This window comes from Triticum urartu, chromosome 7A (assembly GCF_056163025.1).
Source record: "Triticum urartu cultivar PI428250 chromosome 7A, HENAU_Tu73, whole genome shotgun sequence".
Lineage (NCBI taxonomy): Eukaryota > Viridiplantae > Streptophyta > Magnoliopsida > Poales > Poaceae > Triticum > Triticum urartu.
Window position 1 is genome coordinate 571,427,499 of NC_141879.1, and position 16,446 is coordinate 571,443,944.

A 16,446-nucleotide genomic window follows, 5' to 3' on the forward strand; every position below is an offset into this window, starting at 1 on the left:
AAATACCATTAAAGAATACACATGGAAAATAGATCCATATCACGAAAAATGTGTAGAGGAAAGCATGCTACAGTTCTTCAAGGAACTCAAATACAATGAAGATATACTACTTCCTTACAATTTCCAGTGAGTTACACTGTCTTGTACTATAAATTCTGTTTTTCCTTACTAGTTATAGCTACATGTTTTTGCTTGCATATGCCCGCTTAATTAAGACATGCAAACATGTGTGCATGCAGATTTCACTGGATCTTGTTAATCATTAAAATTGATGAAGGAACAGTTGAAGTACTAGACTCGCTACTTAAGAAAGTAAGTGACTACACCATCGTGAAGGGGATAGTCAACAGGTAATTTCAATCATTATTAACTATATCTCGGCCTATTTAATTAGTTTGTCATTTCCTGATAACAACTATTTAATAACCCATTTATTCATTTTCTTTGTCGGCGGGCAGGGCTTGGGCAAAGTTCATCAGGGTCACTCCAGGCCCATGGAAACAAAGTCTGAAATGGTATCGACCCAAGGTAAGTAATTAAGTAGTACTAGCTAGCTGCCATCTCTTTAATTATCATGCTTGATTAATTATTATCTGATCAAATTCCATTCTCGTAAAGGCCCTGAAGCAGGCGCCGGGGAATGATCTATGTGCATACTACGTTTGCGAGAACATTCGCATGATGGCGTCCGAAAGGAGCAAATCTCAAAGACATGAGTGGGTACGATATCGATTGTCAGAACACTATTCACAATTTTTACACCATTATCGATATCTAGTCACACAACTAATACAAATGCATATTGATCTCCTTCTTAACAGTTCAAAGAGGTGCGGGACAAGCTCCTAGCACAGGACCGCATAGAAGCAATTCAAGAGGAAATAGCGGGATTTTTGCTCGACCAGGTCATAGATCCCAAAGAAGAATACTATTACCCGCTACCGCCCCCATGAACCACTTCCAATTGTTATCGTGCTCCGAAGGCACCAATTAGCTAGGCTAATGCCACTGGTTTCGGAGGCACCAATTAGGAGAAATTGTATATATATACATGTGTGTATATATGTGTGAATTAATTAATGGTGGTTGTGAGACATTCGATTATATATATATTATGATCGGTTCTACTAGAAATTCTATTTATATATATGCATAACGTGTACAATATGTAGTATCGTAAAATACCAGCAAACGAAAAATAATTAAATGGAAAGCACAAAATTAAATGAAAAAGAAATCATAAACCCACCCCCAACATTTTAATACCGGTTGGTGACACCAACCGGTACTAAAGGGCTCCCTGCCCCCGAAGCTGGCTCGTGCCACGTGGTTGCCCTTTAGCACCGGTTCGTGCTGAACCGGTACTAAAGGGGGGGGGGGCTTTAGTGCCTATATTTTAGCGCCGGTTATCAAACCGGCACTAAAGGGCCTTACGAACCGGTGCTATTGCCCGGTTCTGCACTAGTGAGGAAAGGAGAGCGAGGGGAAGAGGGGGCAGCCCTCGGCCCGATCATCCAATTCTACGGCCTTTTTTTAAGTCGAGTCGTAAGGAAAGATCGATAGGATTTGGTCCATTCGGTGTCCTTCCAGACGAAGAAGTGAGAACCCTTTCTGCTTTGACCGCTTGCCCTCCTGGCACAGATGTGGAAAAGGTCTCAGTTGCGGAATCAAATATGAATGAAGTTAGAACACCGGCCTGGGCCAGGCCCGGGTCTAGGTTTTTTATCTCGGGCTTGGCTAGGCCCGGCCCGATGCCCGGCCCGGCCCGAGGTTTGGCCAGGTATATGCCCGAGTGATGGTCATGCAAGTACGAATGTCTGGTGATTAGGCCCACAATTAATCCATCACTTAAAGTCACACGGTGGTGCACCAACCGGGCCCGTAGACATGGCCCACAAGTATCATGAATCAGGAGCAGCAGGATTTCTCTAATCAAAATAAAAATGGAAATTTCGCTCAAAGCGAAAACCAAAACCAATCAATCGATTGGTCCGGGAAGGGAAGGAAAAGGGGAAAGGCGAGGGAAGTAGAGAAGAGAAAGCAAACCCGTCCCCTCCACCCCGACGGAGGCCATCCGGTTCGCCGCCGGCCCGCTCCTCCTCCTCCTCGCCGGCGTTCGCAAGGTACGCCCCCCACTCCCGATCCCCCCAGCTACGCCCCGCGCGAATCCGCGCGATTGCTATTTCGCGCGGTCAAATTCGGCGGCAGATCCATCTGCGCCCGAAATCAGAATGTTTTCCCCGAGTGACGAGCGCAATCTGCTCCCCCGAATTTCAGAGGTCCCATGGAGGAGGACGGCCCTAGCCAGAGCGGCCTGCCGCCGGTCGGGGAGTGCGAATGGAGGGAGGAGCTGAGGCAGCAGCAGTCCCAGGTCGAGGCGCTGCGCGACCGGCTCGTGGAGGTCAAGGTCGGGATGCGGCGCTCCGAGGACGATTCCGGCCGGGAGCTCGAGCACCTGTGCCGCAGGGTCAAGACCATCGCCACCCTGCTGGCCTACCTCAAATCCAAGGCCAGGATCATGGCGATACCGCACCTCGCGCACACGTCCTGCGGGATCAGGAACCAGGACGGCGTGGGGTTCGTCGACAGGCATGGGGTGCCCCTGGCCGATTGGTCCAAGGCCACTGACTCCGCTTCCTGTGGGGGAGGTTCGGATGACAGGACGGCGGCAGAGGGTAGCGGCGTTCAGAAAAATGGCGATGCCGTTGAGGGGGATGGAGATGTCGATGATATTCTCAAGTCCATCCGCGTGGTGACCGATGTCATGGAGTCTCTTGTCAAGAGAGTGATTGTGGCTGAGTCCGAAACTGCGAATGAGAAAGAAAAGGTGAGGATTGGGTTGGAAGAGATCAGGAGGAAGACCATTCAGGTCGAGTCCATGTCGGTCAAAGTCGAGGAGATGGAGAAGTTTGCGGTGGGTACGAATGGTATGCTGAACGAGATGAGGCAGCGGGTTGAAGATATGGTGCTGGAGACTACACGGCAGAGGCAGCGCGCCGCTGAAAATGAGCAGGAGCTTAGTCGTGTGAAGAACGACTTTGAGTCGCTCAGAACTTATGTCAGCACACTTGTTAGTGTCAGAGAAACTCTTCTTTCATCGGAGAAGCAATTCGAGACAATGGAAAAGCTTTTTGACAGGTACTTCCGCAAGTCTCGTGTTGTTTCTAGTAATTATATTCTGTCTAAATGTATAACCATGTGTTAATTTCCCTGGCAAAACTTGTATAGCTTGGTACAGAAAACTTAAAAAAAAAATGGCGGAGGAAGGAAGAGTAGAAATAGTTAATTTCAACCTCCTGATTTTGAACAAAGCAGCAGCATGAACCAATTATTTCATAAATTCTGGCATGACCGTGTTTTGATATGCTTCTACCACCACCACCACCAACAACAACAAACCCTTTCAGTCCCAAACAAGTTGGGGTAGGCTAGGGTTGAAACCCATAAGATCTTTAAACAAAAGTGTGGTGGTTGGACTCGAACCCAGCACCTCCCATTACTTTCATCTCCCTCCTTCCAATGGAGCATGCAATGATTTCTTTGATAGGCATTTACCGTTGCATAATTTTACTTTGTTGCCAGTGGCGGAGCCAGAACTTTTGTGAAGCCTGGGCAAGCTTGAGCCTAAGTGTCTAATCTGGAAATTAAAATCGAGTGTTCGGATACACAACATATAACATAGCCCCAAACATAGTAGTCATGCAATTTTAGTTTTAAAGTGAACTAATATATGATATATCAATATCCAGTTTTGTAGACCAAAATAAAGTTGAGACTTGACAACATAAGTCATAGAACCGCGCATCCATAGAACCAAACTTGCCATGTTGCCAGTAAAAGTATAGCTATCCAAACATCCTAGAAGACACTACAAGATTAAAAAAATGGATTCTAATTCACATAAATTAAGTGCTGTGATTTGTGAACATATTCAAATTAGAGAGCTTGCATGAATAGAGATAGTCAGATAGAACATACCACTAGTGTGCTGTAGAAAATCACAGAGCATGCAAGTGCCGTCATGGCGAACAGGGCTGTGACTGCTCGTGTTCCTGTCGAGTAGTTGTTTTGGAAGAAGGGAAGTTAGCAGCTCATGACTGCAACATTACGCTTGGTCAGGGGACTGCGCTTGGTAGGCCTAGTTAATTAACCAATTAGTCAAATATTAGTCGATTCTTGGTAGGAGCCCATTGTTTATCACATATGTACATTGACTGCTGCCCGTGTAAACCATGTCACGCAGTAGAATTTGCCCCATTGTTTATCACGTATGTACGCTGTCCTGTGGCCAGCGAGCCCGGGCGCTGGCTCCGGCCCTGTTTTATGCATTATTGAATGTGAAGCCATGGTAGACTTGTAGTTACCATGATTACCATCTTAACAATATATTCAATCAGCTATGCATTGAACTAGTTTGTAACATGGTCAGCATTATAAACTCATTGGCACATCTTAACAAAATATTCAATCAGCTATGCATTGAACTTGTAACATGGTCAGCATTATGGACTCATTGGCATATCTTAACAATATATTCAATCAGCTATGCATTGAACTAGTTTATAAGCCAAAAAGACGTGTATCTTCGAGATGCAAAACAAAATTAGTCTTTGTGCAGGTATGCTAATGCTGTTTTAGTACTATATGTTTGATCTTCTGTTAGCAATTCCATTTTTTTTATCAAAAGGGGTTCCCCTCTGCCCCATTTTTATTAAAACAAGGCATTAGCAATTCCATCTTTGCAACTAAATGGGTCCTACCTTTTCTTTGAACCTCAGGCCACACAACATATCTGTTTTGTTATAAATTAGCACTTAAAATGCTATGCCTAGACTTCTCTGTGTATCACATATTGTCATCAGTTTGATCACCCACTTCATCGTATATGAGGGGATTTGGTGAGACTGAGAAGTCTGCTGATATCTTCTTACAATTATGTTAACTATACATCATGCAACCATTGGTTGACACAGTTACTACTCTTCTATCACACCTTGACATCTGATAGAGAGTTGCCATCTAATTTGTTAAGTTGGTTCCATATACTGCTCTCCTGAATGCAGCAGTTCTGTGCCTCAATCGTGTCCCAAATGTTTATTGATATTTAGTGGTCAAGAAGATGCAGATAGACTTGGGTAAGCCTGAAAATCTGGTTTTCTGCCGGTCCGCATTTGGTCCAAAATTGCAGTTCTTGCTCTTTTCTGACCTTCTAGATGTTTCGATTAAGAATTGACATTTTGGATCATTGATCTTTCTACCGCTTGCATGACATTGGCTAAATCGTATGCATTGTCCATTGCCTTCTTCCTACTTTCTTCTTCTGCTCTCTGGTTGATACTAGTCAGCATATCCTAGTCATGGAATTTTACACTGAGGTCTCCTGGTGAACAGGTTGGTCATTTAGCTTGACAAGAGACCAACCTTAGATCTTTTGCTATGCAGACAAGCAGTGCAATTGAGGGCGAGTAGTTGCTTTTGCTTGTTAGGTTCTAGGCTTCGTTCCCTTCAATACAGGTCCGCTCTGTAAATATTAACCACTCTCTGTTTACTGAATAGGCAGTTCTCCTGCCCCCTTTGCTTCAGAAAAGGAAAAATCTGTTCTAAAAAAAAGGATCTTATCCTTCCCCGCCTCCCTTCCACAGAAAATAAGTCCCTGACTGGTGCGTAGGAATGATCAAATTTGTAGATATAACAGAGATAATGCACTCGCATTGCTGACAGTTCCTTTCCTTGTACAGCAAGTAATGTAGGCTTAAAAATCAGGCCACTCTAGCATGTACTGTTAAGTAAGCATTGAGTCGGTTATCTATAACCAATACTGTACTGAGCCTCGTATGCTTGTGAACAGGCTAGTCGCAAGGACCAACCAGCTCGAGACCGAGAAAGCACAGAAAGAAGCCGAAGTCCAGAAGGTGATGGAGGAAAATGTGAGGCTACGTGCCATGGTCGACAAGAAGGATGCACAGCTCCAGGCGATGAGTGAGCAGTGCAAGTTCATGGCTCTGAACCGTCCAAACTAGCGGAAGACAGATACACCAGATAAGAAACCTGCTCTTGTCCAACTGATGTCACTTACAGTTACATTGCCGCGGCAGTGAAAAGAAAAAGAAGTTATATCCCTGGGGGTCCCGAATAACCGACGATGATGCCATGTTCCTGGGTCCGTGATTCGTGGTGCAAACCCAATCGTGAATTGTTGTTACCTTAGATGTGGTGTGTCGAAATTGCAGCCATGACAGACATTTGTTGTATCTTGATTGTGTGTGTAAAGGCTGGGCGCATTTGCCTGGTTTTCGTGAATCATAGAGATGTATAACTGCAGTTCCATTCATCCTTATGCCTGAACCATATAGTTCAGCCGCTGTTTTAACTGTGGTGCTGTTAAAAATAACTGAAATGTTCCCGTGAAAAAATAGCTGAAATATTTTCCTTATAGATAGACTGGTTATATTCGCATCAACTCTCTTTAAGCCCTGCTTTGCATAGCTGTGGGTCCACTACTTGGATCATAGTTAAGCAGATGGTCTCCTTGCATGCTTCTTAACTCGCCCTTAGAATCGGAGCTGCAATGTCGTCAATGTGGGTGGTTGATTGCTTGGCTTGGATCTTCATGCGGCATTTCGCGGCCTTTGAGTTTTGTCGGTGGTCATTTACGGTGAAGTCAGAGTCGCTTGCTCAATGGCAGTGTTGTTGGTGGTCATTTTGTGGTGAAGTCAGAGTCACTTGCTCAATGACGGTGAAATCGAGTCGCTTGCTCACGGAGAAGCGATGACGATGAGGACAACATTTTCTTTGCAGCATTCCTTTGCGCCTTAAGATCGATCTGTGTAGACATTTGTTTGCTACACAGCAACACTGCTACTCCTTTGCGCCTTAAGATTGATCTGTGTAGACAATAGCTCATGTGTCTCTAAACTTCATGACTAGAACGCCGGACCACCCCGCGGCACGGAACGCTGCCGCCTCTGCGAGGCCACCGCCGTTGCAGCTGCCGTAGGCCATCGCCGCCGCCGCACTGTTGAACGTGATATATTTGTATTGCTATTCCTATCTCCTCTAGTGATGTGACCCATGTGTTGCCAGTACTGATCTTGTTAATAAGGTAGGAAGACAGGAGAAGTATATTGTACCTGCACTGCGTCAACAAGTTAAAATGACGAGATTGTCAGATTGTACAACATCGGCGCAGCAACAAGAAAATAATATTTACAAAAGAAGCAACAAAATGTCTGTGTTTCATGACATGGTTGCAGGGAGAAGAGGACACGGAGGTTGGACAGCACGAAGCGCGCAGTGCATGACCCAGTTCAAGAATGATTTTTGCTCGTTCACACAGTCATCGACACGTAACATGCAGAGAGGATCACCTGGCCTCGGTCCGTACGTTAGCTGGGTCCAAAAGCCTGTATGCTAATTTCTACCGAGAGAAAGCTACATGCATGTAACGTGTGCGTCCAAGCAAGGACTCCAGCATGTACACGTTTTTCTTAGGAAAGGTTAATTGGCCTGCGTGCGTAATTGCCCTGCCTAATTGGCCGGTTGTAATTAAACAACAGTTAGTTCGGTTAGGATTTTTAGGAGGTAGTAAGTCGGTTCCGATCTACTTTAGGCTGGACTAGTATTTATAGCTATCACATCGCATCATTGTGGGGGGGGGGGGGGGGGGGGGGGGGGGGGGCTGGGGTATCTCCCGGCAGCGAGCTAATTCGTGTGTTTCTGTCGAGGAGCTTAAGTTATTGCTTTGTGTTTTTGGCGAGGGATTAGAGACACCATCTCTTGTTTGCCGCTGATCCGTGGAGGATCGTCCACGTACTTTGATGTGTGTGCTGTTTTTGTGATGATTGCAGCTACAAGATCGCGAGCGCCACATCGTTCTTGGTGACATTGTACCGTGAAAGATTGAGAAAATTATTTGCACCGTCGTTTTTCTGTCGAAGTTCGCATCATCTAGCCTTGTATAGTTGACTCCTAGAGATATGGTAGGATTAGTTTTCTTGTCACGCAAGACATCCTGTGTATATATTGTGACCGACTTCTTGGAATACAATTGAGTTGCACCAAATATTCTCTCTACATGGTATCAGTTTTACCGCGATCTTCTCTCGCTTCCGCACCCCGCAGCCGCCGCACCTTCTCATAGCCGCCGCTGCCGCCAACTCCAAAACCTACCGCCGCCACCGTCACTACCTCTCCCGTAGCCACCGTCACCGCCTACCTCCTCCCCAAACCCCTCAAGCCGCTGTCACCTCTCCCGTAGCCGCCGCCGCTTCCCTTCTTCTTACTGATTGCCACCACCTTCTCCCCAAAACCCTAAAGCCGCCGCCGCTACCATCTTTCTCATGTAGTCGCGTTCCTCCCTCCAACACCACCCAAACCCTAACCACCCGACGCCATCATGACCAAGGCCGACGCCTCCGACGCCGGTTCTTTTACCGGTGCCATGTTCACCTCCGACCGCCTCAAAGAGCTTCACATCAAAGACCACGTACCCGTCATCCTCGACCTTGACTCGCCATCCTACAACGCATGGCGCGCCTACTTCACGCTGTTGTTTCGCTCTTACCGTCTCATCGAGCATGTTGACGGGAGCGTTGACTTCCACGACATGAAGGACGACGACGAGTGGCTTGCTGTGGACGCTTGCATCGTCAAGTGGCTCTTCCTCACCATCTCTGGCGGCCTCTTCAACATGGTGAACGGCCATGACCCGTCGGCGTATGCTATGTGGACGCGCCTGTGTGATCTCTTCCTCGACAATCAACTCCAACGCCGCATCTTTCTTCAAGGGGAGTTCTTCACTATGCAGCAAAACGATCTTTCGATCGATGAGTACTGCACGCGGCTGAAGGTCCTCGCCGACGAGCTGCGCGATGTCGGTATGACCATCGATGACTCTGTCCTCCTCACCAACCTCCTCCGCGGCCTCCACCCCGACCTTGGCCAGTCCGTCGTCAACCTCTCCCTCGTCACGCCGACGTACGCGAAGGCGGTCACATACGTTCGCATGGAGGAGAAGCGTCTTCGTCACACCGCCCGGCAGGCGACCCACTCCGCCCTCTACGTTGGCCTCGCCGCTGGCCACGGCGCTCCGCCAACTCTGCCAGCGCCGCTCGTGCCTCCTCCGACCCTACCACCCGCGCCCGCTGGTGGCCACAAGCAGAAGGGTCGCGGGGGTCGGGGCCGCAACGCCAACACGACGCAGTGCCCTCCCGCGGCAACCACGGCCGCTCCTCCTCCGTCGTGGCTCTCGGGGTACAATCCCTGGACGGGCGTTATGCATGCTTACTCCATGCCCGTTCCCCGTCCTCCCGCTCCAGGCATCCTCGGGGCACGGCCGTCTTCTCGTGAGGCCCTGCTGACCGCGTCGCTCCCGCGGCGTACGGCAACGCCGCGGCCTACAGTGGCTCCTCGGCCTACGGCGGTCCCCCAGGCTACGGCGCATATGGTGGCGCCCCTCCGGTCTATGACCCGGTGCTCCTCTCCGCCCTTCATGCTGCACCCTCGTCGAGCACCTACAATGGAGGCGGCGATTGGTACATGGACACCGGCGCCGCTGCTCACATGGCCTCCAACCCCGGTATCCTCTCCCATGCCTCTCCCTATCCCTTCAACTCTCGCATCGTGGTGGGTGATGGCTCATCTCTTCCCATCACTCATCACGGTTCATCCTCTCTTCCATTTCCCTCTTCGTCTCTTACTCTCAATAATGTGCTTGTTTCACCGTCCTTAATCAAAAACCTATGCTCTGTTAAAACCCTTACTCGTGAAAATCATGTCACTGTTGAGTTTGACGCTCTTGGTTTCTCTGTCAAGGATGCTCGTTCCCGGAGGGTTCTGCACTGATGTGATTCCCCCGATGATCTCTACCCATGTGGTCCTACGATGAGTGGCGGCCCGGTTGCTCTTCATGCCGATGTCTCGCTTTGGCACGCTCGACTTGGTCATCCCGGCGCCGACGCTCTTCACAAAATTTTGAGCACCTTTTATTTTTCATGTAATAAATCGGCGGCTCATACATGTCATGCTTGCCGCATAGGAAAACACGTGCGCTTGCCATTTCCTTCGTCTACATCAATAGCCACTTTTCCTTTTGATGTTATTCATTGTGATGTTTGGACATCTCTAGTGCCTAGTAATTCGGGCTTATCATATTATCTTGTGATTTTAGATGATTTTTCTCACTTCACTTGGACTTTTCCGATACGCCGTAAATACGACGTCGCCTCCACTCTCCACTACTTTTATGCTTAAGTCCACACCCACTTCCATCGCACCATTGCTCACCTTCAAACGGATAACAGAAAAGAATTTGATAATCTCGCCATTCGACATCTTCTATCCACTCATGGCACTGTTTTCCGCCTTAGATGTCCATACACCTCCCAACAAAACAGTCGTGCCGAGCGTGTTCTTCGCACCCTCAATGAGAGTGTTCGTGCGCAGCTTTTCCATGCACATATGCCTGCCCGGTTTTGGCCCGATGCTCTTGCCACCGCCATTCTACTTCTCAATATCCGGCCATGCAAACCGCGATGGAGTTATACACCTCATCATCTTCTGTTCGGGTCTCCCCCTTCCTATGATGATCTTCATGTCTTTGGTTGTTTGTGTTACCCCAACATCACCGCCACCGCCCCACATAAGCTTGCACCTCGGTCTCTGATGTCTATTACACAACCTTCTTCTTGTAGACGTTGTTCGGCCTCCAAGTGCAGAGGTTTGTAGGACAGTAGCAAATTTCCCTCAAGTGGATGACCTAAGGTTTATCAATCCGTGGGAGGCGTAGGATGAAGATGGTCTCTCTCAAGCAACTCTGCAACCAAATAACAAAGAGTCTCTTGTGTCCCCAACACACTCAATACAATGGTAAATTGTATAGGTGCACTAGTTCGGCGAAGGGATGGTGATACAAGTGCAATATGGATAGTAGATAATGGTTTTTGTAATCTGAAAATATAAAAACAGCAAGGTAACTAATGATAAAAGTGAGCACAAACGGTATTGCAATGCGTTGAAATAAGGCCTAGGGTTCATACTTTCACTAGTGCAAGTTCCCTCAACAATAATAACATAGTTGGATCATAAAACTATCCCTCAACATGCAACAAAGAGTCACTCCAAAGTCACTAATAGCGGAGAACAAACGAAGAGATTATGGTAGGGTACGAAACCACCTCAAAGTTATCCTTTCTAATTGATCTATTCAAGAGTCGGTAGTAAAATAACATGAAGCTATTCTTTCCGTTCGATCTATCATAGAGTTCGTACTAGAATAACACCTTAAGACACAAATCAACCAAAACCCTAATGTCACCTAGATACTCCAATGTCACCTCAAGTATCCGTGGGTATGATTATACGATATGCATCACACAATCTCAGATTCATCTATTCAACCAACACAAAGAACTTCAAAGAGTGCCCCAAAGTTTCTGCCGGAGATTCAAGACGAAAACGTGTGCTAACCCCTATGCATAAGTTCACGAGGTCACGGAATCCGCAAGTTGATCACCAAAACATACATCAAGTGGATCACGTGATATCACATTGTCACCACAGATAAGCACATGCAATACATACATCAAGTGTTCTCAAATCCTTAAAGACTCAATCCGATAAGATAACTTCAAAGGGAAAATTCAATCCATTACAAGAGAGTAGAGGGGGAGAAACATCATAAGATCCAAAAATAATAGCAAAGCTCGCGATACATCAAGATCGTGCCAACTCAAGAACACGAGAGAGAGAGAGAAAGATCAAACACATAGCTACCGGAACATACCCTCAGCCCTGAGGGTGAACTACTCTCTCCTCGTCATGAAGAGCGCCGTGATGATGAAGATGGCCACCGGAGAGGGATTCCCCCCCTCCGGCAGGATGCCGAAACGGGTCTAGATTGGTTTTCGGTGGCTACGGAGGCTTCTGGCGGAGGAACTCCCGATCTATTCTGCTCTCCGATGTTTTTAGGGTATATGGACATATATAGGCGAAAGAAGTTGGTCAGGGGAGCCACGAGGGGCTCACGAGGGTGGGGGGCGCGCCCAGGGGGGCAGGCGTGCCTCCCTTCCTCATGGCCACCTCGAAACTTCCTTGAATTCAACTCCAAGTCTCCTCGATCACGTTCGTTCCAAAAATCACGCTCCCGAAGGTTTCATTCCGTTTGGACTCCGCTTGATATTCCTTTTCTACGAAACACTGGAACAAGGGAAAAAACAGGAACTGGCACTGGGCTCTGGGTTAATAGGTTAGTCCCAAAAATAATATAAAGTGCATAATAAAGCCCATAAACATCCAAAACAGATAATATAATAGCATGGAACAATAAAAAATTATAGATACGTTGGAGACGTATCAGCATCCCCAAGCTTAATTCCTGCTCGTCCTCGAGTAGGTAAATGATAAAAACAGAATTTTTGATGTGGAATGCTACCCAACATATTTCTCTAAGTAATTCTCTTTATTGTGGCATGAATGTTCAGATCCATAAGATTCAAGGCAAAAGTTTAATATTGACATAAAAATAATAATACTTCAAGCATACTAATAAAGCAATCATGTCTCCTCAAAATAAGATGGCCAAAGCAAGCTATCCCTACAAAATCATATAGTCTGGCTATGCTCCATCTTCACCACACAAAGTATTTAAATCATGCACAACCCCGATGACAAGCCAAGCAATTGTTTCATACTTTTGGTGTTCTCAAACTTTTTCAATCTTCACGCAATACATGAGCGTGAGCCATGGATATAGCACTATAGGTGGAATAGAATGGTGGTTGTGGAGAAGACAAAAAGGAGAAGATAGTCTCACATCAAATAGGCATATCAACGGGCTATGGAGATGCCCATTAATAGATATCAATGTGAGTGAGTAGGGATTGCCATGCAACGGATGCACTAGAGCTATAAGTGTATGAAAGATCAAAAAGAAACTAAGTGGGTGTGCATCCAACTTGCTTGCTCACAAAGACCTAGGGCATTTTGAGGAAGCCCATCATTGGATATACAAGCCAAGTTCTATAATGAAAGATTCCCACTAGTATATGAAAGTGACAACATAGGAGACTCTCTATCATGAAGATCATGGTGCTACTTTGAAGCACAAGTGTGGTAAAAGGATAGTAGCATTGCCCCTTCTCTCTTTTTCTCTCATTTTTTTGTTTTTTGGGGCCTTTCTCTTTCCCCCTTTTTTTGGCCTCTCTTTTTTTCTTTCTCTTTTTTTTTAATTTTTCGTCCGGAGTCTCATCGCGACTTGTGGGGGAATCATAGTCTCCATCATCCTTTCCTCACTGGGACAATGCTCTAATAATGATGATGATTACACTTTTATTTACTTACAACTCAAGAATTACAACTCGATACTTAGAACAAGATATGACTCTATATGAATGCCTCCGGCGGTGTACCGGGATGTGTAATGACTCAGGAGTGACATGTATGAAAGAATTATGAATGGTGGCTTTGCCACAAATACAATGTCAACTACATGATCATGCAAAGCAATATGACAATGACGAAGCATGTCATAATAAACAGAACGGTGGAAAGTTGCATGGCAATATATCTCGGAATGGCTACGGAAATGCCATAATAGGTAGGTATTGTGGCTGTTTTGATAAAGATAAATGATGGGTTTATGGTACCGGCAAAAGTTGCGCGGTACTAGAGAGGCTAGCAATGGTGGAAGGGTGAGAGTGTGTATAATCCATGGACTCAACATTAGTCATAAAGAACTCACATACTTATTGCAAAAATCTATTAGTTATCATAACAAAGTACTACGCGCATGCTCCTAGGGGGATAGATTGGTAGGAAAATACCATCGCTCGTCCCCGACTGCCACTCATAAGGAAGACAATCAATAAATAAATCATGCTCCGACTTCATCACATAACGGTTCACCATACGTGCATGCTATGGGAATCACAAACTTTAACACAAGTATTTCTCAAATTCACAACTACTCAACTAGCATGACTCTAATATCACCATCTTCATATCTCAAAACAATCATAAGGAATCAAACTTCTCATAGTATTCAATGCACTTTATATGAAAGTTTTTATTATATCCCTCTTGGATGCCCATCATATTAGGACTAAATTCATAACCAAAGCAAACTACCATGTTGTTTAGAGACTCTCAAAATGATATAAGTGAAGCATGAGATTCCATCTATTTCTTCAAAATAAAACCACCGTCGTGCTCTAAAAGGATATAAGTGAAGTAATAGAGCAAATGACAAACTACTCCGAAAGATATAAGTGAAGATCAATGAGTAGTCGAATAATTATGCAACTATATGAAGACTGAAAGATCGTGGATGTCGCCTAGAGGGGGGTGAATAGGCGTTTTAAAATAATTATGATTTAGGCTTGAACAAATGCGGAATAAACCTAGCGGTTAATTTGTCAAGCATAAAACCTAAAACAATTAGGCTCACCTATGTGCACCAACAACTTATGCTAATCAAGATAAGCAACTATGTGATAGCAAGATATATGACAAGAAACAATATGGCTATCACAAAGTAAAGTGCATAAGTAAAGAGCTCGGGTAAGAGATAACTGAGGCACGCGGAGACGATGATGTATCCCGAAGTTCACACCCTTGTGGATGCTAATCTCCGTTTGGAGCGGCGTGGAGGCACAATGCTCCCCAAGAAGCCACTAGGGCCACCGTAATCTCCTCACGCCCTCGCACAATGCAAGATGCCGTGATTCCACTAAGGGACCCTTGATGGTGGTCACCGAACCCGTACAAATGGCAACCCTTGGGGGCGGTCACCGAACCCGTACACTTTGGCAACCCTTGGGGGCGGTCATCGGTACCCGTCAAATTGCTCGGGGTGATCTCCACAACCTAATTGGAGACCCCGACGCTTGCCCGGAGCTTTACACCACAATGATTGAGCTCCAAACAACACCAACCGTCTAGGGCGCCAAGGCACCCAAGAGGAACAAGCTCTAGGGTGCCCAAACACCCAAGAGTAATAAGCTTCTCAAACTTCACTTCCACGTATCACCGTGGAGAACTCAAACCGATGCACCAAATGCAATGGCAAGGGCACACGGAGTGCCCAAGTCCTTCTCTCTCAAATCCCACCGGAGCAACTGATGCTAGGGAGGAAAATGAGAGGAAGAACAAGAAGGAGAACACCAAGAACTCCAAGATCTAGATCCAAGGGGTTCCCCTCACATAGAGGAGAAAGTGATTGGTGGAAATGTGGATCTAGATCTCCTCTCTCTTTTCCCTCAAAAACTAGCAAGAATCCATGGAGGGATTGAGAGTTAGCAAGCTCAAAGAAGGTCAACAATGGGGGCAAAAACGAGCTCAAGAGATAGGGAACCATTGGGGAAGAAGACCCCCTTAAATAGGTCCCCACGAATCTGCCCGTTATGTACAGAACAACATAGGAGCGGTACAACCTCTATGAGCACCAGTACAACCGGTAACAGGCAATAAGCGGTACAACCGGCCCACAACCGCCCAACAACTGCACCACAACAGAGGCCAGTCCGGTGGTAGAGTGGTACATGACCGGTACAACCTCCGGACCAATTCTGGAGCGGTACAACCTCTATGAGCACCGGTACAACCGGTAACAGGAAATAAGCGGTACAACCGGCCCACAACCGCCCAACAACCGCACCACAACAGAGGCCAGTCCGGTGGTAGAGCGGTACATGACCGGTACAACCTCCGGACCAATTCTGGAGCGGTACAACCGCTCCAAACACCGATTGTACCGGTCAAGCGGTACAACCTCTCCATGGGGCGGTACAACCTCTCTGTGTAGAACAGGCAATATCAAAACAGCCACAACTTTCGCATACGAGCTCCGAATTCGACGAAATCAAGTTTGTTGGAGAGCTAACGACAAGGGCTAACACAATCTTGAGAGAAAAAAACAATAAGAAGCAAATGAGAAAAGGACCATAATAAAATGGTGAAAACCCTTCCTCGGATAAGACCGGTAAAACCTCCAACACCGAAAACATCACAGAAGATGCATGCGAACTCCGTTTTCGATGAACTCAAGCTTGTCATAAAGATGACCATAAGCTCTAAGACTCACAAATGGAACCAAACAAGAACCAAGAAAGATGATGCAAGGATGCAATGGTTTGAGCTCTCGACTAATGATACGATCAAGCTACTCCCTAGAGAGCCCCCCTTGATAGTACGACAATCGATCCTACAACCCGGTCTCCCAACTACCACTATGAGACCGGTAAAATAGAAAACCTATCAAGGGCAAACCTTTGCCTTGCACATAGTCCACTTGAGCTAGATGATGACGATCTTGACTTACTCAAGTTGGACCACCTTTCTTGATTGTGTTGGCTCGATGAAGACTAGTTGATTGCTCCCCCATACTCCACTATGGGTGAGCCACTCTTTGGCACATCTTCACAATTCCATTGAAACCACAATGGACAGCAA

General features: G+C 46.4%; 1 protein-coding gene across 1 annotated transcript; it reads left to right on the forward strand.

Annotated features, from left to right (window-relative positions):
* The first annotated feature begins 1,957 nt into the window (after nucleotides 1-1,957).
* Nucleotides 1,958-6,370, forward strand: LOC125520099 (polyamine-modulated factor 1-binding protein). The gene is made up of 3 exons (XM_048684923.2): nucleotides 1,958-2,123; nucleotides 2,278-3,138; nucleotides 5,849-6,370. The coding sequence occupies exons 2-3, from the start codon at nucleotides 2,285-2,287 to the stop codon at nucleotides 6,018-6,020; spliced, it is 1,026 nt and encodes a 341-aa protein (XP_048540880.2). The 5' UTR covers nucleotides 1,958-2,123; nucleotides 2,278-2,284; the 3' UTR covers nucleotides 6,021-6,370.
* The last annotated feature ends 10,076 nt before the right edge of the window (nucleotides 6,371-16,446 follow it).

Excerpts from the sequence above, each read along its gene's own strand:
- LOC125520099 (XM_048684923.2), top strand. The coding sequence starts at position 2,285 with ATGGAGGAGGACGGCCCTAGCCAGAGCGGCCTGCCGCCGGTCGGGGAG. Across the intron at positions 3,139-5,848 it reads ATGGAAAAGCTTTTTGACAG|GCTAGTCGCAAGGACCAACC; the intron begins GTACTTCCGCAA and ends GCTTGTGAACAG.